The 24,587-nt window shown below is 38.9% G+C and overlaps 1 protein-coding gene across 3 annotated transcripts in view; it reads right to left on the reverse strand.

The window, feature by feature from the left end:
- DYM (dymeclin) overlaps positions 1 to 24,587 on the reverse strand; it is a 389,914-nt gene that overhangs the window by 315,475 nt on the left and 49,852 nt on the right. For all 3 annotated transcript variants that reach the window (XR_006281709.1, XM_038401598.2, XM_043515244.1), the window contains exons 4-6: positions 15,451 to 15,503; positions 14,388 to 14,481; positions 12,284 to 12,417 (exon numbers count right to left, since the gene is read on the reverse strand). Coding sequence is in view for 2 of the 3 variants with exons in the window: in XM_038401598.2 (XP_038257526.1) it covers positions 12,284 to 12,417; positions 14,388 to 14,481; positions 15,451 to 15,503 (281 nt within the window). In the remaining variant the exon portion in view is untranslated. The remainder of the gene's footprint in view (positions 1 to 12,283; positions 12,418 to 14,387; positions 14,482 to 15,450; positions 15,504 to 24,587) is intronic.

Raw genomic sequence — 24,587 nt, forward strand, 5'->3', positions numbered from 1 at the left:
GGTTTATGTTTAATTTAACATTTCATATTAGAGAAAGATACTTCGGAACACAATTTACTCTCATTTTTCTATTTTTAATGCTTCTCAGCAGGCAAATCTTGTCCTTCAGCCTATCAGATAAAGGGCAGCAGAGCATTAAAATAATTCCCAAACATTGTTGTACTTCATATGTTCAATTAAACATGTCTTACAACAAGCACAACTTAATCAAATTATAGTAGCATTATATGGTAGTGCCATATAGTAGTACTAGTGCTATTCTGTTTAACCTGAGTTTGCTCCTAATTTCAGGACTCAATTTAAAGCAGCACACTATAGGGACTACTCACAATAAAGCAAAATTATTTCTTTCCACAATTGGTTTATTAAAAACACATTAAAATTGTCACCTAGTGAACTGCACATTCTAAAGGAAATCAGTTTTTTATTATGGAAACATGGTTTCCTTTATATAGAATCCCCCACAAGTAACACAATGTAGCTCCTGTTAGCAACAAAACAGGATTAGTAAATGAGCATACTTAACCTTGGATTTAAAACTACAGCCAAAAATGAACCCTAGGTAATGTAATCTAAGAGAAGTTTCAGTTTGGAATTACCTAACTTTTTGAATCTTGGAAATGCTAACACTGCAAAATTGATAAACTGACCAAAACTTACAAAGTATTCTAAAAATTCTTCCTAGCAATTGGAAATAAAAATAAAATCAAGTGCATGTCAGAAGAATCTTTCCATCATGTAGTAAAACACATTTTGTTAGGGTAGAGTTCAATGTGATTTGAACTATTATAAATCTACAGAACATGAAGATGTCATTTTTTCTACTCCACTGAACTTAAAGGATAAACATCTGCCTCTAGCATGTTCATGTATTATGCAAGAAGTTATCCCTTTTTAGTTAATTACTGTAAGCAATGGCACTCGGCTAAAACAATTTATGTATTCTTTTCCAGACCGGACATATGCATTCTTGTTTAATTCTTGTCTTGCCAAGACAATGAAACGGATGCATGCCAAATCTATAACGTGAGAGAGAGCTATAAAAATGGAACACTAGGTATTTTCATAAACAATGTTTTTTCAATAGTAGGATTGACACAATACACACCCTACTCATTCATATTAACAGATTAGATGTTTGATTAAAGGAGAGATGTACACTCTCAAATCATACAGGAGATGGGTGAATTCAGATAAGATTCGAACCAATTTGCATGGAGGGAAATCAGAGGTACATCTTCTAGTCTTAGTAACCGTGCTAAAGTAATAAACAATAACACAAAGACAGAAAATTCAGAGTTAAGGCTTAAACACCATTTAACAAACCTGCTATGTAAATTCTTCAAAATATGGGTAAATAAATATTTTATTTATACGATTTTGTGACAGGAATAATACTTAGCATTTAATATTTTCAAAGCCACCCATGCCACCCAGATGGCAAAAACAGACACTGGAGAGGCTAACTGAGTTGCCCAAAGCCAACTAGGCATTTTTCTTACTGTGCCGTACTGTTGCTAATACTGGTGCAGCTCCACCAGTTGCAGACATAGAAAGAGACACAGTGATTCTCAACCAGGGGTACATGTATCCCTCAGGGTATGCAGAGTTCTTCCAGGGGTACATCAACTCATCTAGATATTTGTCTAGTTTTACAACAGGCTACATAAAAAGCACTAGCAAAGTCAGTGCAAACAAATTTCATTCAATGACTTGTTTATATTGCTCTATATACCATATACTGAAATGTAAATACAATATTTATATTCCAATTGATTTATTTTGTAATTATATGGTAAAAATGAGAAAGCAAGCCATTTTTCAGTACTAGTGTGCTGGGACACTTTTGTATTGTTAGGTCTGATTTGGCAAGCAAGTAGTTTTTAAGTGAGGTGAAACTTGGGGTATGCTAGACAAATCAGACTCCTGCAAGCCTCCTTTTACAGTAGCCTGGAAAGGATGAGAGCTCTAGGTAGACAAAGCACTGGCAGCCATCAGGATTTTAACCACAGTGTTTTCTACACTTGCTCTGAGCTGCAGCAACAGCTGGTTGATGGTGTGCATTAGTGCTCCTACTGTTGTTACTACAAGTGGTAGCAATGGTGGAAAATTTTGGGAAGACAAATCTAGTGCAGAACCAGTCATTGACAGAGCCCAGATTACAACTCGATCGCGCCCGGTCCCTATATAGTCACTAACTCACATCATCTCTACAGTACCTGTGAGATTGCAATTAACAGTGGACAAGTCAAGGAAAGGATTAGCCTACACTTGTTATACTACATACAAAGACATGGCCCAAATCACTTTTATTTATTAATATTTAGCACTGTCTTTCTGGCCCTGGAAAACCTATCAGCTCCACTAAATGATGGCTGCAATTTTGAAAATATGTGCTTTGACTCAATCAACCAATCCAAGAAGTTTCTTTGCTACAGATCACACACATGCATGCATCAACAGGGGTGGGCACGTTGTAGTAGAACTGACGCTCAACCTGAGCTGCTGGGCAACTGGGCATGTATCTGACTGGTTAGTTATTTCCTTGGGCTACTTGCCCTGTCTGTTCCCAGCTGTATGCATGCACACTGAGTGTCTGCCACCTTGTAGAGCAACTTTCTTGTCTCTACACTGGCAACAGCCTGTGAAGTCTGAGGCAGCTCATACAGGAGAAACCATAGCCTCTGCTAGCTGCAGCCTGAAGGTCACTGGTGAGGGAGCTAATCAGGAGGTAGCCTCAATTCCTGCTGCTGCCTGCTTCTCTGCTGCTGCCCAGAGCTCATAGGCTTCCCCCTCCAGCAGTCCCAGATGAAAATCTAAAAACAAGCATTTCCAAATCACTTGTGAAATAGGACTAAATCATTACATTACTTCTTTAAAATCCTTATATGCAAAAATGTAAATATAAAATGAAGCAAAAAGCAGCCACGTTGTCAACCTGATGGGTAAGGTCTGCAAGCAAAGAGACAATTTTCCATGGCTCTTTTTATAAGTAATCTGTGTTTTGTTGATGCTCTGGGAGGAGGGGGAGAGAGAAGGTGTTTCCATTTGGTTTACTATAAAAAAGACCCCCAGAAAAGCTGCTATTCTCTGGGTCACAGTCTGATCTACTTGAATTGACACAGTATCGTCAGCCTGCATTTTCTTGATTCATGATTCCACACTGGCAATTCCAATGCTTAAGTTCCACTATGTGAATCTTTTGGAATACTGACTGGCAATTTCAATGCTTAAGTTCCACTATGTGATTAATGAAAGTTTCTGTACTCATCGAATGGCTGTAGTAAATATAGCTGCTGGGTTTTTTCCATTAAACACTTGTTTGCATGGAAATATGCAGTAACAGAAAACACTACATATGCAAAAGATCAAGTGCGTTTTCAGAGAAACTGTAGCTTTTAATTTCCTGCCTTTTCACTTGAAATTCTCAGTCACATTCCATGAGCAGTTTCGAGGGGGGGGGGTTCTGCAATTACTGTAATATTTTATAGTTATGATTAGCAGCTCATGAACTGTAACTGGCTGATACAGAAAAAATAAGAGTTTCTGCTGCAGGTCAGGGAATAGGCTACATGGATTTACAGTTATGTTGGTACATATTCTGACATTTCCTTCCATATTCTTTATGAAAATATGCTTATAATATGGATCTGACATAACTGAGATATACTTTAGGTAAGAAGGCTCTTGTAAGGTATTGTTGGAAAGGTTATGATTTACTGAATGTGATTATCCAATGTGTATGCAGATATCATTTCTGTATCTGAAGTTAGGAATATTGACTATGTATCTGTATTTCAAATGTGTTACTTTGGGTGTCACCCGCAACCAGCCCTTCGGATACAACAATGGAAAAGCCAGACAGGGCTAATGGGCCAACAGCAGAGACAATGAACTGTGAAAGACCTTAGTCTTCCTATGGACACTCCAGACAGCCTACAAGTAATGGCTGTCACAGCCCTGCAGAGACATGGGTCTGAGTGACCTAGTACTGAACCCACCCCTTGAATGCCAGTGTTCTTCCACTGGGAGACAAAGGGTTCCCATCATACACAAGAGCTATCTAAGGCAGGGGAGTGACATCATTGTGGTTCTCCTCTGCCTCTCCAATCAAAGAGACACTGAAAAAACACCTGGAAGCAAGAACTGAGGGGAGACTGACTGAACCCAGGCTGGAAGGACATCCAGTCTGTGAGTGGAAATACCTAAAATTTCAAGCTGCAGGCCAGTGCAGCTGCCTTTCAAAACTTTCTGTAATCTACCTGTGACAATATCTAGGATGAGAAATTATATTTTTTAACCTTTTTCTTAAGTATATTAAGCTTAGCTTGCATATTTCATTTTATTTGCTCATTTATCTGCTTTGTTCTCTTGGTTATCTCTTATAGTCACTTAAAATTCACCTTTTGTAGTTAATAAACTTATTTCTTGTTTATAATATAACCCCAGTTGTACAATTCACAATTTGGGGTGGGGTGGGGGTGTTAAGAGGTTGTGCACCCCTTCCTCCACATTGAGGGAGGAAACAGATTTCATAATATATCTTTGGGTCTGCACCCCAAAGGAGGTGGACACCTGAGTGCTGGAGACAAGACCCTTAAGCTGAGCCTTCACAAAACTGATCTCAGTGTCTGTTCCATTCTGCAGTTTGGTGTGGCCCTCCCTGTGTGTGCACTAGAGGAGGCTTAATAGAATTTCTTGGCTCAGCAAGACAGGTAAAAAGGGTACCCAGGCTGACAAAACAGACAGGCGCAGTGGTATCTCAGCACATCAGGTGGCATCCTAAAGAGGGACAAACCATCACATATCTATTTCAAGTAAATTTTGTGTATACGAATGGCACTGGATTGAAGGCCATGAAGATAAACTTTCTACCCAGCATGGTACAGGCAGCAAAAACTTCACTAATGTGTCTGACTGACAAGAGATTAACTCTCTAGGTTCAGATGTGTCTGTTCAGTCCTCTGCTTCTCTGCTAAGACTCACAATAAGGAGCTACAAATGTGATAGAAGATCTGAGATATGGTTATCTGCTGTCAACAAAGAACAAATGAAGAAAACAGCAACCTAGGGTGAATACCCTGACCCCACTAAAGTCAACTGGAGTTTTGTACCTGACTTCCAATAGAGCCAAGATTTCACCCCTACAGATGAAAAACTCAGTATCCCATTGTTAGTTCACAAGACATTCAATCCCCTATACAATGTTGGAATTAAATTCCAAGGAGAATGTGAAGTTGCTAGTATGCCATAGCACAGGTAACAAAAGGGAAAATAAATTATTAACAGAGTTCAGAATCTCGTTAAACTAATGGATAATATTTATTACATTTTACTCTTAAAATATAATATAATCTTGAATTTTACAGTCACCAAAACATTAAGTAATAACAGCAGCGACTAGGTCATCTGCAGAGATTGAACACAGGACCTCTGGGCTTAAAAACATGAGCTTCTTCTGCTTGGACTAAATAACCAAGTGCATTAGATAGAAATTTCTGAATGCAGTAGAAGACCCTATGTGGTCTAGCCATAGAAGGGAGACAAATGCCACTGTTATGTTTCAATTTCCCTCTTATGTTTGGTTCTCTAACTTTCCTCATTATATGCAGAGCATTGTAATTGCAACAGTATGCTCTAACAGCCTTTCTTCTTATACACTTTTTGGAACACAAAAGCTGCCACTGGGCATTTGAATTGGTGCTAAATACAACAATATGAAGCTCTTTAAACCTAAAATATAGTCTACTGAGAAAGTAGAAGCTGGACTCGCTTGCATAGATCACACACTATACATAAAATGAGTAGGTACCATCTTTCAGATGAGACACTACTATCCTCTATCTAATAATTTGCTGTCATAAACTGTGCATTCGATGAGCTGCCAAACACAAAATGCTTACATATTTATAAAAGGTTTCAGAGTAGCAGCCGTGTTAGTCTGTATTCGCAAAAAGAAAAGGAGTACTTGTGGCACCTTAGAGACTAACAAATTTATTAGAGCATAAGCTTTCGTGAGCTACAGCTCACTTCATCGGATGCCAAATGCATCCGATGAAGTGAGCTGTAGCTCACGAAAGCTTATGCTCTAATAAATTTGTTAGTCTCTAAGGTGCCACAAGTACTCCTTTTCTTTATATTTATAAAAGATAGTGAGTGCCCAATGGCAACAATATTTTCCCACACATCATTACTCTAATACATTTTACAATCCTTTTCCTTTAGAAATAGCAGAAATCTTGCAGCAGGTGTTAATGTTTTAGTTCATTATAGCAAGACTATGGTGCACTGCAACGGTATGTTCTCAGTTTGTGCTAAGATCCCAGGTATCTAAGTTAGCCACATTAAAATCAAGGAGTGCTTTTTACTAAAATATGGGCCTCTGGCTAGAAACACTAGAGAACAGATGCTAAAAAAAAAAAAAAAAAAAAGAGAGAGTAGGAAAGCAGACCATACACAATAGTGACTTACAGGGTGGCTTTGAAGGGGACCTTGGAAGAATTTTGCCAAGGTGACCTTGAAAAGAGGTAGCTACAACCTCAATATGAATGACACATAAGGAGAAGGGCTGAAATCACAGGAAGCATGGATTATTCTGAATGACCATGGAAAGTGATTCTTTGAAAGTGGATTACAATTAACTTTACAACAATAATTTCTACTGATTAAATAAAGTTATGTTTGTGGAAGGAGTCGATGTGGGCCATCTAGTGTTGTGCACAATCAATAAGGAATAACAGTAAGCCCAACTGTACATCAGGCTGTAATGCTAAAGGTCCTTCATAAACCATAACAAAGCTAAAGGTGATAACATCCTCAGAACCCAGATATGGAACTAATGTCTTCATTTATGTACATATTATTTGTACTTTATTTAAGAATATGTATAATACGGTTTCCCCAAACACATTGCCACCTGAAAGAGGGAGAAATACCAATAACCTAGCGCAGCAGCTGAAAAGCCAGTAAGAACTGTTCAAAACGGTTTCTTTTTAACAAGAAAACAGTTCATCATATGTAGTGCTAAGTAAATAAGCAAATACAAAATGCAATAATAAATCATTGTATACTTTAAAAAGAAAAGGAGTACTTGTGGCACCTTAGAGACTAACAAATTTATTAGAGCATAAGCTTTCGTGAGCTACAGCTCACTTCAATATGCTCTAATAAATTTGTTAGTCTCTAAGGTGCCACAAGTACTCCTTTTCTTTTTGCGAATACAGACTAACATGGCTGCTACTCTGAAAATTGTATACTTTGTGACACTAGGGGGAACTCTAAGGTACCAGGAATGAAAAAAATTACTTCGGGAAGCTACGGTTAGTATAGTTATACAAGGGACCTTAAATTCATTACATTTTTTCCTCTTTGCTTTACTAGGTCAAAAAACAAGAGCTTTTTTCTTTTTTTATTATATTCTTCTGATGACACTTTAGTCATTTATTTTTCCAATATCCTAAATTTACAGACTGTAAAAATCCATCAGCCTACTACAGTATTAGATGCATAATCGTAATACGGTGTAAAACTGTTTAGGATCCTCAAATAAACCAGTATTCCAATGAGTTTTGTAAGAAATAACCCCATTTGACAGAGGGGGAAACTGAAACACAGAAGTAAATGGCCTAAGTCCACAGCAAAGCAGTGACAGAGTTGAAAAGGAACCCAGATTTCCTGAAATCCGGTCCCCTGCTCTAAGCAACAGACCACACACAGCTACTCTCTTAATTTATAGCATTCAACCAACAATCTGCTCATCTAAGATGAATGCTAAGTAACTTTGTCTATACTAGTCCATATGCACAAACTTATACTTAAACTTCATAAATATCTTTATGAATTAGTCACATGGTGCTAAATATTGTGTAAGTACTGTACAGACATGTAGCTCAGTGATAGTAGGCACTCTGAATACTGTAGAATATGGAATTCCCTCATTGTTAAGAATAAAAAAATTACTGTGGTTCTGACTGTAAAATAAAGCATTTAAATGTCACTTTTCTCATGTGGAATTTCCCTGTCTGTTGTTACTATGCTGTATTATACAACTCAGCAATATTTCTTTACCAGGTGAAAACCCACATTCACTCTGCAGTGATAGTTTATTGTAAGCAGGCACTGCTTGTTTAATGCATCAGCTAGCCTACCTCATTCTTAGAGATTACTCATCACAGCTTAAAGACATTAAACCATTTCAATATGTAGCTGTTAATCTTTTGGCACCAGAAGTCTGGTTTCCCCAGAGCAACAGCAGGAGCCAAGGAGTTAAATAGATTTTAATGAATGCTTTTCACTAGTCTATGCACAAACAATTATATGTCCTCAAGACACATGCCCTTGCTTGGGTTGACTGTTTGAAGGAAGCCCATATTCAAATACTTGTGCGTTCTTTTTTCCACAACCCACACACATTGTATTAGAATTCTGACACCAGCCATCCATACTGAAGAAAGCAAAAGTAATTAGTTTTATTCAATAAGCCACATATGATTAGAACCTTAACCAAAACTTTATTGTAAAGTCAGGAAATTGAGAGGCAAGGTTTGCACACTAACCTTCACTCTGCCTCCTTGTGTGTGCACTCTACAATAATGTCTCATTTCAGGATGAGAACACTATTCAAAACAGTCTTCAGCAAATAAAGCATTATAAGGAAGAATGTTTTTATAATTGTACATGGAATGGATACACAGTGTTCATGTTTTTAAAAGACTTTTTGTAATACGTATCAGCAAGTGTCATAAATATAAAGTCCACGATTTGAGGACTTCAATAGCTCAGACATAGGTGAGGTTTTTCGTAGGAGTGGGTGGGTGAGATTCTGTGGCCTGCGCTGTGCAGGAGGTCGGACTAGATAATCAGAATGGTCCCTTCTGACCTTAGTAACTATGAATCTAAAGGGAAGGGTAAACACCTTTAAAATCCCTCTTGGCCAGAGGAAAAAACCTTGCACTTGTAAAGGGTTAAGAAGCTAGGTAACCTCGCTGGCACCTGACCACAATGACCAATGAGGAGACAAGATACTTTCAAAGCTGGAGGGGGGGAAAAACAAAGGGTCTGCGTCTGTCTGGGTGATGCTTTTGCTGGGGACAGAACAGGAATGGAGTCTTAGAATTTAGTAAGTAATCTAGCTAGATATGCGTTACATTATGATTTCTTTAAATGGCTGAGAAAATAAGCTGTGCTGAATAGAACGGATATTCCTGTCTTTGTGTCTTTTTGTATTTTAAGGTTTTGCCTAGAGGGATTCTCTATGTTTTGAATCTAATTACCCTGTAAGGTATTTACCATCCTGATTTTACAGAGGTGATTCTTTTCACTGTTTCTTCTATTAAAATTCTTCTGGTAAGAAACTGAATGTTTTTTTCTTTGTTCTTAAGATCCAAGGGTTTGGGTCTGTGGTCACCTATGCAAATTGGTGAGAATTTTTATCAAACCTTCCCCAGGAAAGGAGGTGCAAGGTTTTGGTGAGGATTTTGGGGGGAAAGACGTTTCCAAACAACGTTTTCTCAAAAATAAACCCCATTAAACATTTGGTGGTGGCAATGGAAGTCCAAGGGCAAAAGGTAAAATAGTTTGTACCTTGGGGAAGTTTTAACCTAAGATGGTAAAAGTAAGCTTAGGAGGTTTTCATGCAGGTCCCCACATCTGTACCCTAGAGTTCAGGGTGGAAAAGGAACCTTGACAGCAAGTGATAAGGAGAATAACAATTTAGGTTGCTAAAGTAAGCTCAACTCTTCATTTCCTTACTTTTGCGATGAAAATTATTTCCATTTTAAGCTGTCTGAGGCAGTTAACTGATATTTGTCAATGCAACTTATGCATTGTGATTGCTATATAAATAATAATGCCTCAACATTTATATTACACTAACCAATTGTTGCATTATGAAATGCATGTATGACTCTATTATTACTTTTTCAACAGAACCACAGAAAAATTGTAAGAGATTGTGTATAAGAGATAATGCAGTCCGTCTTCCTATCAGTGCAGTCTTTTGCCCATCTCAAATTTAAACACTCCACGCAATGGGCTTCCATTACTTTAACTGGAAGACTATTCCAGTCTCTATAGGTTACCACAAGAAATTTTTTGATGGCCGCTCTGACAATTTTTCCTAAAATACTTAATTAACTTTAGGAAAAACAAATAAATATGCACATATCCAAATCATTGTAATTTATTTATGTAGGGTTTTTTTATAGACTTAATAATAAAAATAATGTACAGTTGTCTCTAGTCTTTACTGGACCTAAACAGAATAGAAACAAAATAATGTGCTTTGCACATTCTTGTCTATTTTGTTGTTTCTTTTGCTTTTTAGATTACTTTTTTCTTAAGACTTACTAGCTAGTAAGGCTGCTGCTGTGAAAAATTATATATATATATATATATTTGTATGTATAACTTTTCACAGCAGACTTACTAGCTAACTGGGAGGCAGTGAAAAGTGATATTAACAAACATACAAATATTGTTTTTCACAGCTTACGGACTTACGGAGCCCCGGCAAGCCAGGGGACAAATTAAGCCACAGATGGAGAGGTGGGTAGGGAGGCAGTGGGGGCTAGGGGTGATGGGGGTGGGGTGATCCCAGGGCTCCCAGCTGGGGGATGGAGCCTGAAGCCCTGCGGCTGCAGCCTGGCACCTGCCACCCCAGGGCTGCAGCCAGAAGCCCGAGCCCCACCACCTTGGGAAAGTGGGGAACTCCCATCAGCTGCCTGTTCCTCTGGCATTCGTGGCTGCAGAGGAGGGCATCCCCCAAATCCCTTCTGGCAGCCCCAGGGGAGGGGCCACTGTTTCCCCCCCTCTCCTCTATCACTGCGCAGGAGGCTGTGGCCGCACGAAAAGCCTCTGATGGGTGCATGCGGGCATGGTGGCCGCATTTGAGAAACACACTCTAACTGGTTTCAATGTGAGGAAGCTGTTCCTAATTTTCAGCTTGTATTCAATTTTCTGTATTTTTCTTGTTGAGTCAGACTTTTTTTTTTTTTTAAATAGTTGTATTCCATTATCCATGAGTGAATTTTACCTGCATCATTTATTAATGGCTCTACTGTATCCATAGTGCTGCTCTTTCCCCTTGCTATATTATTAAAGCCCTTTATTCCCTTTGGCTGCTCTTTTCTATGAAATTCTGTTTTTTACATATAAAATTGTACATCCCTTTAAAAAAAAATCAAAAAAGATGAAAAATATAATACACAGACAGCGAGGAGGAATTTCAGATACAACTGCAGGAATAGATTCCAGCAGCTGTGGTCTGAAGGACACACCAGAGTGTCTATTCCTAGAGGCTTTCCTTCCAAATCCTGACAAGAATTATTTCTATTTAGCTTGTGATCTTGGCAGAGATCATAGCACATCAGCATGGGCAGAGGGGGACTAAGGTTTTGTTGGTGCATTATTTAAAACACTAGGGAGCACAATCATCAGCAGTGGGAACCAAATCCAGGTGTTTTATATAAAAGTCCAAAGCATTACCATTAAGCCAGCAGGCATCCAGCAGGACACTAGAAATTAGAGATAATGGATCTGAACATTCAGGACAGATCCCTTACAGGACAACATTTTCGCTTCATATTAGTAATACCAAAGAGGATCAAATACACAATTCTCACAAGTATTTAAGGAAAAAGATCTCTAGATGTTAGTGAACTTGATGAGTGGCTGGTTTAAGAAAACCAAATGCTTTCAAATTCCCCCAAACTACTCAACATACAATTTCCTGAGAGACTATAAAATCATTTTTTCCTGCCACGGAAGCACAATATACAGTGCTGATCCTAGGTATATTTGCAAACGACTTTCTGGTTCTCACCATCTCCCTGTACGCAACAAGGCAGATGATATTTCTCCCTGATTCTCCTCTTTTTCACCTATCCCTTCTCTCCCCCTTTATTAGGCTTGGAACCTAGTCCTCTGATGAGGCAGGTTTTATACTTTGGGCTTGGCCTCATGGAGCACAAATATGGATGATGCAGTCTTCTGATCAGATAGCTTTCATCTGCAATGGGAGCAGAGGTAGGCCCATGCCGAGTGCTTTTGAAAATCCCACCTGACACACTTTCAGGCTCTCCTCAGGTTCAAAGTTTCTCCATCTGGTTTTTCCATGGCTGATGAACACCTCAGTATATAGCATAATTACTTTACTATTTCAAATTTTAAAGTGACGTTTGGACTTGAAGCTGAACTGGGTGCTATAGTAATAATAATAAACATTTTTCAACAAATTCACATCCCAGGGGCATTGCTTGTTTCCATGACAATATTTAATACCTACCATATGAGCCTGGCATTCTCTCCTCATAAGTAAAATGAAGTTGCAGTTCCTCTTCTGACATCTGACATATGAACACTTTTAACAAACAGCAAATAATGAACAATGCGTTGTGGGCCTGCCAAATAAAAAGATGGCTAGAAGGGAAACAGAAAAGTAAACAAGAGTCAATAATGTTTTACTTATTAAACGTTCAGCAATAGTCATGACCAGGTGTGTGCAACTGTGAACGGAAAGGTCCCTGTAGCTCATATGAGGCAAAGGCAAGTCTCAAGTGTGGACACTCAATAGCAAGGAAAATGTATTTAAATAAACGTTTCTTTTCAAAAGGATGCAGCCTTCTTGCTACATATAGTTTAGTACTATTATTAAAAGCATCTTAGTTACCATTAAGTCCCATTCTCTTCAGGAAATTGACTAGCTATCCTATTATCTTTTTTAATCTCTACATCCCAGAGGTCCCCAATCTGTGGGGCACGCCCCCCTAGGGGGGCATGGAGGAACGTTCGGGAGAGGGTGGCTGGGGTTCTAGCCTCGGGAGCCAGCACCTGTGCTCAGGGCACCAGCTGCCAGCTCAGCCCCTGGCCAAGGTTCCACTCCCGCTCCCAGCTATGGCCCCAACATCAGCCCCCTTATCCCTGTCCACGTCCCCCATTCCCACAGCCGTGGACCCACTCCTGGCTCCAGCTCCAGGGGAGCGGGGATGAGGCCATGGACAGGGGAAAGGGGGGGTGCGAGGTAAAAAGTTTGGGGACCCACTGCTACTTACTATAGGGCAGATCTTCTCAAATGGATTGAGACCTCTGCAAATACCTCACTCTTTCTGCATGGAAATTTATCCCCAATCTTATCCCTTTACGTACACAAATATTCCTCAGATGACACTCAAGGTGGAAGACGCTCAGTGGACTTCAGGAGCAACAGCAGTAAATCCAGTTACTCTTCACAGCTTTGTCCCCAGATTTCTAGGCATGAAGGCAATCCAGCAGGGAACTGTACTATGTCCCTCTGGGTCCCTATGTGCAGCTGCAGGGGGACCCTGTCAACAGCAACATATGCAGATCCTGCTGAAGCCACACTGTCAAGGGGCTGAGGGGCCAACATGGCAGCAGCCAAAAGGATGACTTCTTTCCTCTGGACATAAGACAGATTCTTTCTCAATGGATCCCTAGATTAGAAGAGGAGTTGGCCTCAAAATGTCTGCAAACTCCTCTTCCTTCCCCTGCCAGGAAAGAAGTTTCCAGGGGAAAAAAAAAATCTTTGGAAAGTTTCATGGAAAACTATACTTCTGAAAGTATAACCTCTTGAAATTTTCATCCCCCACTGGGAGGGAAGAGGATTAGAAAGGCAATCTGATCATACAATTTGAAAGCAGTGGAATTTTTATATCATTTTTTATTCTGGCCTGGTCAGAGTTCCAAGTATTCTAGAAATAATGCACTGATTTTAAAAGAAATTTAGATTAGCTAAAAAGCGTTATCTGATGGTTTATAATATGCCTTAAAAAAAGCATTTAAGTTGAAAAATAAATGTTTATTTTGCAAAATAAGCAGCCAGTATCATGGCATCAGAGCCACTGCTACTACAGTTTAAGGGAAACAAAATCCCTAGCACATCACTTGTGCTCTTAAATTTTATTTATGCTCCAAGGAATTTTGAGTTACAGACTATAAACCTAGCAAAAAGGAGTATTTGCGCAACATTTTTATTGTCTGTCATGCCCGCCCACAGAAAGGAATGGGATAGCAGTGCCTAGGACTGCAGAGTGGGAAGGGCAGAGATTAATCCAAAGTTACATAAACATATGTTTGTTGCAACATTTAGACCCACTCACACAAGTAAAGCAAATGGAAAATTTCTATTCTTCTGTAATGGCACAGCTTTACATATTATGCTCCATTCCCAATGCTTGAAATGCACAAGATACTTGTTCCTCTGAAATTAGTTTATCTTTTAAAAACAAAAACAAACTTTAAGAGAACCTGAATTTTCACCATGCCAATTAAGGTATTTATGGAGCACCCATCATTGCATTACCCAAGCGCTATCAACAAAATGAACATTTAAAACATAAAAGGGAACACTTGGCATTTCACTGCCAACTTACTTTTGACATTCCGCTGAAATTTTTAACTCTTTGGTTCTAGAAAGGAAGACTTTAATCAATGCCCCAAGATTTCCTGTTCGAGGATTGTTCTCAACTAGATGAGGGATTGAAAAGATTAGAGTACATTTGTAATTTAAATTAGGATAATTAATTCAAACACAGGATATACAGAGTGGGAATTACTCTCCATTGCACATTTTATGTATTTTTTTAAACAAACAAACACACACACAACAAGGCTCCTTTTTTAGTTTTTTGGTTTTTTTAAACAGTCTATAGTTAAAGATGGAAAAAACCTCCAAGATTCTCCTGTCCATGTTTCTGCTATTGCAAGATTGTTCATTACACTACATTTTCCAACCTACATTTAAAACATTCCAAACAATGGACCCACACCGTTTCTTTCAGGGGACTATTCCACACCTCAATAGATCTCACTATCAGGAAAGTGTGCCTAACTGTGACAATGTCATTTCATTCCTCACCTTTCTACCATCCCTGGTTCTTCTGTGCATAATCTCTCTCTCTATCAGCATTGTTACCCTTTCAATATTTTAGAAGTTTCTATAGTGTAATGAACAGAGTTAACGTTGCAATTTAAAACTTAAAACATCCAGGGAATCAAATTAAAATTCGGAATGAGAAGCAGAATATTCTAATTCAAGTGTCAATCCACATGACAGGTATCACACACTAGACTTCATCTCTGCCCACTGACACTCTATATGTCGTCCACTGATCTTCTACTTCTAAAGGGGCAATGCTTTTAAAATCATTATTTAAAAGAAGTCTGCTCAATTACTAAAATAACTATGCCCAAGTCACTTCCATCTGTTGGCAACACACAGAATAATGTGACAATGTTACATTTAAGCAACACAAATTAGTAGATGTGTTTTCATCTTTCACTTGGGAGATAAGTATGATTTTAAAAATCTCATTATTGAAATGCAGATGAGCAAAATTAAATAAATACAGACACAGAAGTTTACATGAACACTGATTTATCAGAAAAGTTGACAAACACAGAAATATGTAAAGACATCAAAATAATCTCTCTCACCTAAAGACTTGCAGATTGAGATGGTGGCTTCTTCCAACAGCTTTAACTCGGCACTGAAGACGAAGAAAGGAAGCATTTAGTTATATGAGCAATAACAATCCCTGAGCCTATGGAGGTCTGCCGCTTGTAGAATACAATTACTGCATTTAAGTAAATTTGTTATAGTGCAGTACTGCAATTCCTATGACCTTGTAATTTAAAAAAAAAAAAAAACAACAACAACGAGGAGTCCTTGTTGCACCTTAGAGACTAACAAATTTATCTGGGCATAAGCTTTTGTGGACTAGAACCCACTTCATCAGATGTATGAAGTAAAAGATACAGGAGCAAGTATGAATACAGGAAAGGATGTGGGTTGCTTTATCAAGTGTTAGGTCAGTCTAATGAGATAAATCAATTAACAGCAGGATACCAAGGAGGAGAAATAACTTTTGAAGTGGTAAGAGAGTGGTCCATTACAGACAGTTGACAAGAAGGTGTGAGTAACAGAAGGGAGAAATTAGTATTGGGGAAATTAAGTCATCAGCCACACCATCCGGGGCTCGTTCACCTGCACATCTACCAATCTGATATATGCCATCATGTGCCAGCAATGCCCCTCTGCCATGTATATTGGCCAAACCAGACAGTCTCTATGCAAAAGAATAAATGGACACAAATCTGATGTCAGGAATCATAACATTCAAAACCAGTAGGAGAACACTTCAATCTCTAGTCATTCAGACCTCAAAGTGGCAATTCTTCAACAAAAAAAACTTCAAAAACAGACTCCAATGTGAAGCTGAAGAACTGGAATTAATTTGTAAACTAGATACCATCAGATTAGGCCTGAATAAAGACTGGGAGTGGATGGGTCATTACAAAACCTAAACTTAACTTTCCCAATACTGATTTCTCCCTACTGTTACTCACACCTTCTTGTCAACTGTGTGTAATGGGCCACTCTCTTAAAACTTCAAAAGTTATTTCTCCTCCCTTGGTGTCCTGCTGTTAATTGATTTATCTCGTTAGACTGACCTAACACTTGGTAAAGCAACCCACATCCTTTCATGAATTTATATTGCTCCTGTATCTTTTACTTCATACATCTGATGAAGTGGGTTCTAGCCCACGGAAGCTTATGCCCAAATAAATTTGTTAGTCTAAGGTGCCACAAGGACTCCTCGCTTTTTTTTGCTGATGCAGAATAACATGGCTACCACTGAAACTTGTCATTTTAGTTACTCCATTTACCTCACTCACATAGATTGCATGCGTTATTTGAAGTAGAGTGGCCATACAATGGACAATTAACATTCATCTCACTTTGTCAAACAATTCATATTTAAAGTGGGCAGATCATTTCTATGTCCTAAACTTCACTCGTCCGATGCTTGTTTTGGAATAAGCTCCTGAAAATAAACATAGGTCTACAGTTTCAATTTGTAGAAAAAGTTTTGCTTTTGTACTAGGAATGTCATTGTATCATGTGTGGATAAAAAGAAGAATGTAACCCTTTTCTAAAACTGAAAGTGCCTCCATAAGCAAACAGATTTAATTTCAGACTTAATACTGTAAGCCAGTTTCAATAATTATTGCATGTGGTTACAACAGATGCAATTGTAAATCACATATATACCATGACGACAGGATTTTTACAAGTTCACTAACTGCCAGATTACATATCTATATCAAAACAGCTACTTATAAGGATTTTATAATGAAAAGGGGGGATAGCAAGGAAGAGGGAAGGGAACCAAACAACCTTAAAATAATCCCAATTATGTGAAACCTATAAAATACACATACACCACTAGAGGTGCTAAGTATGTAGGCCTGCAAAGCAAATTAACTAATCCTCATATAATCCTTGTGAAGTAAATCAAGTATTTGCATTTTAGAGACAGGAAAAACAGAAACAGTATGTAGGCATCTTGTCCAAGGCCACGTTAAATGGAACACCTCTATATTGCTTCTATATTAGATATTTAAGGATCTTATCTCCTGCCAATATTACCAAGGAAAGACAAGATTCCTTAACAGAATGTAAATTTCCCCTTTTCCAATTTAGTGTTATTAACCTGACAAACTCCATTGAAAAGAACAGATTTAAAAAAAATGTATTAAAGCTAATGTTAAAATTATATAATACACAGGTTAAGGAAAGAGTGTTTACACATCTGGGTATAATGCTTAAATTATCCAAAAGTACAAATTTTGGTTTAAAAGTCATAAAATACATATAGTACATAATCTGCAGTAACCCAAATTAAGGTTAATAAATTTAATGGTACGGTTTAGATATTAGCATCCAAATATTCAAGTACATCACTCATAAAAGGTTATACTGAGAGTAGCTTGTGGAAAGGAAATATAGCAATGAGTGTAGATTGTCCCTCAGTAATTGAGCATTTAGGATAGGTTGTCCCTCAGTAAATACAATCCATCACAGAAGTATTTCACTATATATATAAAGCCAATAAGGTTTTTTGGGGTGGGGAAATGTCTTTTACACTTCCAGGCCCAGCTTGTTTATTTTAAGAAATCTGGTACAAAGAAATATGCTATGATCAGTAAAAAAGCTGGAGTCTATTAAACTTCCATTTTCAAAACCTCCGGCCTAGGATAACTGCAGTTCAATGAGTTTTCTGACAAGCTGACAGTCTACAGGTAACTGCCTATTATCCCATCAAAAAGAGCTAGATATATTTTACCAAGTGCAACTATGAAATGGGATTTTGTTTTTTAAGTTTGTCACCTTCTGAATACAAAGAAGGTGAATATCACAACATGAATTTTCACTAAGCACCAAGAAATGTTTAGAGGCGGAGCTGAATCTAGCAAGTAAAGAGGACAGTTAAGAGACTAGATTTCTGCTCCTCTCTCTGCCATCAGCTCACTCAGCTATCCTTGGGCAAGGCACTTATCCTCTCAAGGCCAAATTCATTGCTGGTGTAAGTAAACAATTCTAGTGATCTGAAGCTGTCATCTATAAAATGGGCATAGCAATACAAGAGGGAGCATTGTGGTTAGTCTTTCAGAATGAAAATGAGGGTGGCACAAACATCCTAAATGGATTTGGGCCAGGGGAAGGATATCATATCAGCCCAAGGCTGAGAAAAATCTAGAGGGCTTTTGTTTGCTTTACCGTAGAGGGATTGAATAGAAAACTATGCTTTTTCATTCTCTCCTATTTCTGCCTCTTTTAACCTTCATCTGTCTTGATGTATCTTTTCATTCTCTCTCCACAGCCCCAAAGGTTTCCACACATTAATTTCTTCCTACTGCACTGTTATTTCTCAGATCCAGGACACACCCTCACCTAGTTCTCTCGCCTCCGCAGATTCTCTCAATTTTGTTCATTTTTTCCCTTGTGCATTTCCAATACATCTTTGCCCTGCTTGTATAGAAGGTAAGCAGGCAGACTCCCTCTACTTATCATCTGAAAAACAGGTTATCAAAGGGATGTGAAGGGTGAGCAGGTGAGTACATCCCAATATCACCTGCCAATGCAGGTATGTCAGTAGGCCTGGGAAAAGTGAGGATTCAATCCTTAGTGTTTTCAAAATGCTTTGAGGTCCCTGGATGGAAAATGTTATGGAAATTGAAAGTATTTATGTTTAAAAGTTATTCAGCCCTCTTTACAATTGGAAATTAGGGGAAAGACCGACTTTAGTGGTTTCAGAAATCACCAAACTAATCTAGTTGCCAGTCTCTTTTACAGTCAGAGGTTCCCAAAAGCAGGAGTACACTTTCTCTCTGGCAGAAAGTGACTAAAGAGCCTTCTTTAAAGCTCAAATCTCCTCTACTTGTGAGATATTTTGCCCAAGCTATTTTTGTACATTCCAGTTTGCACGTTCATATAGTAATTATATATCATCCCACATGTTCTCAATAGAATTCCTCCCTGTAAAACCAAGAGAGGTGCATCCAGAAGTCCAAACCTCTCCAGTGGGTTGAAATATGAAACAGATTAGTTCCTAGGTAGTCTGGCTCTCCCACTCACCCTCAAATCAGGCAAAAGAACTATAGAAAAATAGGATTTAATGGATTAGCCAAACCAATCACCATACTCTAAGGAGACCTCCAAATTGAGATTCCATAGGAACTACTATACTGCATCAGATCCATGGTCCATCTAGTCCAGTACTCCAGTCTCTGACAGTAGCCAGAAGCAGACACTTCATAGGAAAATGCAATAACCCTTTACAATGGAAAGACATGACATAAATTTGCCCCCATGAAGATCTAATCTTAATCCCTAAAGGTTAGATTTTGTCTTAAACCCTGAAATATGAGGTCTTAAATTGCTTACAAATACTCTTATTTTACCCATCAACTATAACAACTCTGGATATATTCTGGTTATCCATATAAACATCCAATCTTACTGAATTCTTGGCCTCAGTAACATCTTGCGGTAATGAGTTTCATAGCCTAACTATATGTTGACTAAAAGAGTACTTCCTTTCATCTACAAGTTGACAAAGTAAGGTGCATATCTGCAGAAACCTGGGGCCCAAATGCTTCTGTGGTGAGCACCCAGTTCCACAGCTGGGTTGTGTGCAGTGACAAAAAAAAAATCACCCAAAAACATCCCCAAACTTCACTTCACTAAATGCCATAGCATTTAATATGGAAGTATATTTGTGGGAGTAGGAGATAAAAATGTGAGGCCAGTGGGCAGGAAAGATCCATAGACTGTAAGGCCAGAAGGGACCATTGTGATCATCTAGTCTGACCTTCTGTATAGCACAGACCACAGAACATCTCCAAAATAATTCCTAGAGAATATCTTTCAGAAAGACTTCAATCCTGATTTAAAATGGTCAGTGAGGGAGAATCCACCACGACCCTTGGTAAATTTTTCCCATGGTTAATTACTCTCTCCATTAAAAATTTATGCCTGGCTTCAACTTCCAGCCATTGGATCATGATACACGTTTCTCTGCTAGACTGAAGAGCCTATTATTACACATTTGTTCTGCATGTAGATACTTATGGAATGTAATCAAGTCATCCTTTAACCGTCTTTGTTAAGCTAAATAGATTGAGTTCTTTGCGTCTACAACTATAAAGCATGTTACATGTTACAACTATAAAGGATTATAAATCCTTTAATCATTCTCCTGGCTCTTCTCTGAACTGCCTCGAATTTATCAACATCCTTCTTGAAGTGTGACACCAGAACTGGACACAGTAGTCCAGCAGTGGACACATTAATGCCAAGCACAGAGGTGCTCTCTATTCCTACTCGAGATTCCTCTGTTTATGAATCCCAAGATTGCATTAGCTCTATTGGCCACAGTCTCACACTCGGAGCTCATGTTCAAAGGATTATCCACCACCGCCCCTAAATCTTTTTCAGAGTCACTGCTTCCAAGGATAGAGTCCCCTATCTTATAAGCATAGTCAACATTCTTTGTTCCTAGATGTATAGATTTACATTTACAGGACAATCACAAGCAGAAATCCTGTGATCTCTGTGATGCTTCCCAGGGGTACCCAGGGTTGCGAGACACCTTGCTACTGCCTGCTTTTAGCATGAGGAAGCCTTTTCTGTGCCTGCAATGAGTAGATCCCCAACTCCTCTGGCCACAGAGTATTTCTGAGGTATGTCACTTTCTGTTGACCTACCTTAACTTCAAAACCTTAAGAACATAATTTCCCATATAGATACATAACTCCTTAAATATTATCCATACATACACTTCACAATGACTATGATTACCAGTGGGCTACTGGCTCTCAGAGATCAGACTGCCATGCTTCAGTGAACTATTATGCATATATCTGACCCACGAGATCCCTATAAAACCATACGCACTCATTGTGCCCTCTGCCCACTGGCAGCACACGGTGTCTGGGTCACACACTCCTAGCTAGTAAACATTCATGTACACCTAAGGATAAGCCAAACCCATCTATATGCATCAACTTCAAAAATCACTTCAGAGATTCCTAGTGAAGCCGTTTACATCCTGAAGAGCCCTTCCATGTTCCAAATGGATGATTTATTCTCACTTCCATGTCTCCTCCACCTGCACACACAGACTAGCTGCACATTCTCTTCCTAACAAGATTAAGGTCTCAAACTTCATGACACTCAAGACTACATTCACATCAAATCCAATTCTGCTGTCCACAGGTGTTTCTGCCTTCATGAGGGCTCAGCTGCCAGTGTGGCTTTGACTGAATGAAAAAGGAAGCTCAGTTTCCAGACAGGGGTTTTCCTTGGTCTGTGGGCACCCATTTGGAAATGTTTTACTGGTCCAAAACCCAGGATGTCAAAGAAGGCATCTATAGTCTCTGTGCAGAAGCAGTTAATTCAGAGTCTGAACTGTAGAAATGAGACAACTGTTTTCAGCAGCATTTTTCTAGCAGGTCTGAGAATACAAATATAGTCAAGCCAGTTTAATGTCTGAAGATGAGAAATGCTACATAACATATACTAAGTACTTCCAAGCACTCTTTATCTACATCTCAAAGCACTTCAAAGGTGAGGGAATATCATTGTCACCAATTTACAGATGGGGAAACTGAGGCACAGTGAAGTCAAGGATGGTGTCCAAGTTCACCACAAATCAGTGGCAAAGTCTCTGTCCTAATACCCCTAGTATACAACTTTCCATAAGCATTAAGTCTTATCATAATCAATTTGCTAAGTCATTCCCCATCCTTACTGAGTATTAGCCAGTGTTTTCCAATAAGCAATCTGACAAACAAAATCAAATTAAAGATGCTTAGACCAGGCTGCTAGATCCCTGCATGGATACAAAATTTATATCCATGGATGCAGATATCCGAGGACCTGCAGGGCTCTAGTGACAACGAGTGAAACCAGCAGGTTCATGGCCTGCAACCAGGCTGGGAACTGCAGCGATGAAAGCAGCAGCATGTCAGGTTGCTGCTCGCAGGAGCCAGCACCCAGCACGGGCAGCTCCTCCGGTGTGGCTGTGGATATAAATTTTGTATCCATGCAGGGCTCTATAGGTCTCCCCTGAAAAGTTAGGTTGACCCAGCTACATCACCCAGGGGTGTAAAAACTCCACATAGAAGAATTGTTCCATCAATTTAGCTACTGCCTCTCAGAGACGGGGATTAATTAAAGTGATGGGAGAATCCCTCTGCCACAGTGAGTGTCTACATTGAAGTACTTCATCGGTGCCGCTGCAACACTTGAGTGTAGACACAGCCGTAGGGTTTGTCTACACTGCACAGTTATCGCCAAAACTTGTGTCTTTCGTGGGTACTTAAAAAAGCCCCTCACAAAAGAAAAGTTTTGCCAACGCAAGCAGCAGTGTGAACGTGGCTTTGTCGGCAGGAGTGCTCTCCTGCTGACAAAGTTTATGCTGCTTGTGGGGCTGGAAATATTTTGTTGGCAAAAGTGCCAACAAAATACGGCAAAAGAATATTCACACACGCTGACTTTTAGTGACAAGACTGTGTCGACACAGCCTTGTCGCTAAAAGCTGCGTGATGTAGACAAGCCCTTAGTTAGGAGGGGAATAAACCTGGAGCGAATACTTACATTCCTCAAGCGTATGGGAGCCAATGAATAGGGTTTTGGCAAGATCATCAGTCAAAGGAGTTATTAAAAAGGTTTTCAGTAGTAAAGCCAGTGTTAATGCTCCACGACAGAGTAACTTCACCAGTGAGATGAGCCATCAAATTGAAATTAATTTTTTTTAAATCAGCAGATTATCCTGTGCATTGCACTATTTTGCAGCACAGTGAATTAACTGCATGCATGAGAGAGAAAGCAGTCACCTGGCACAACGTCTAAAACTCTGCCTCTACAATTTTAATGTATGATTGTTTGACTGCAGATCAACTCACATTTGCATTGTTGCCTGCTTCTGTAGCTGAATTCCAGAAAGACTAAACTTACTTGCTAATACATATTTTTTAAAATGTTAAAATTTCGTCTCTGAGGTGGTCTCTTATTTCAGCTCTAGAAACACAGCTGTAATTGAAGACAAATGGTATAAAAATGGAAAACAGAATCAACGCCTACAGACATTACAATTTACTGGGTCTGAATGAAACAGGGACTTCTCTCAATTTTCTATCTAAAAATCTGTCCAGCTGGCTGCTTGTCATCAGGATGTATTTCTTCCAGACACTGACAGATTGGGAGAATGTTTATTGCACTCCAACTACACTTGGAGGGAGAGGGGGTGTCTCTTTGGACGCAACAAATCCAACAAAAAGGGAGGGGAGGAGTGTGGTGGTGTTGTTTTTTAATGGGGTGCTTAAAAAGACACCAAAGGCTCTTGCAACTCAGATTACATGGTTAATTTAGCTTTTTTAATTGCTCCAGGATTGAAACTTTCAATATGAAGGGACAATAATCTCATAACTGAACCTCTTGTATTTCCTAATTTTGAGTGTTTGTCTTTGCAACCATAACACTTTTAACATAGTTTTTGTTCCCTAGTTATTTTGAAAAGCAAACTGAAAAAACCCAAACAACCACCATTCTGTAGAACCAGACAGACTTCCTGCTTTGGTCAAAATGGTTGGACAGCACAGACTTCTCTACCTCTTTAGTCATTTTCCACTGAGAATAAAATATAGAGTTAAAATCTTGAAAACCAGACACACCCCATTTCCTCAAATTCAGACAACAAAAAGAAAAACAGAATTGTATTTTGCCATTTTAAAATTTTACACTTTAGGTAAAAACATGCCTGCAAAATCTCAGCACAAGAGTTATAAGCACCTGGGGGGAAGGTTATAATGGAAGTGCCTCCACCACAAGTACAGCATTGCCACCGTGCCCAAATATTGTAACACTATTCCTTTACGACTCAAAATTATTATTAGGCCCCCAAGGATGCCTTATGAAGAGGGTGCAGTGTACACCTAAAAAATCAGCCCATTTTTAGGAAGCTGAAGCAAAGCTTAACAGGAAATGCAAAGTAAACTGCCATGTAAACTGTAACAGTCAGCTAAACTCTAGCAGGGGAAAAAATACGTGCAAGAAGTGGAAAAAGTTGCCTGAATAATTTTTCTGTTACGAAGACAGAAGATAGATTATATTAACCACTTATGCGGAAAATGCTTCTGCATGTCATCAGCCAAGATTCATGAAGTGGCATGAGAGCAACAACACTAGCTATTGGATTTGCTTTGCGCCACATTCCCCCCGGAGA

The sequence above is a fragment of the Dermochelys coriacea genome, chromosome 5 (genome assembly GCF_009764565.3).
Source record: "Dermochelys coriacea isolate rDerCor1 chromosome 5, rDerCor1.pri.v4, whole genome shotgun sequence".
Classification (NCBI taxonomy): domain Eukaryota; kingdom Metazoa; phylum Chordata; order Testudines; family Dermochelyidae; genus Dermochelys; species Dermochelys coriacea.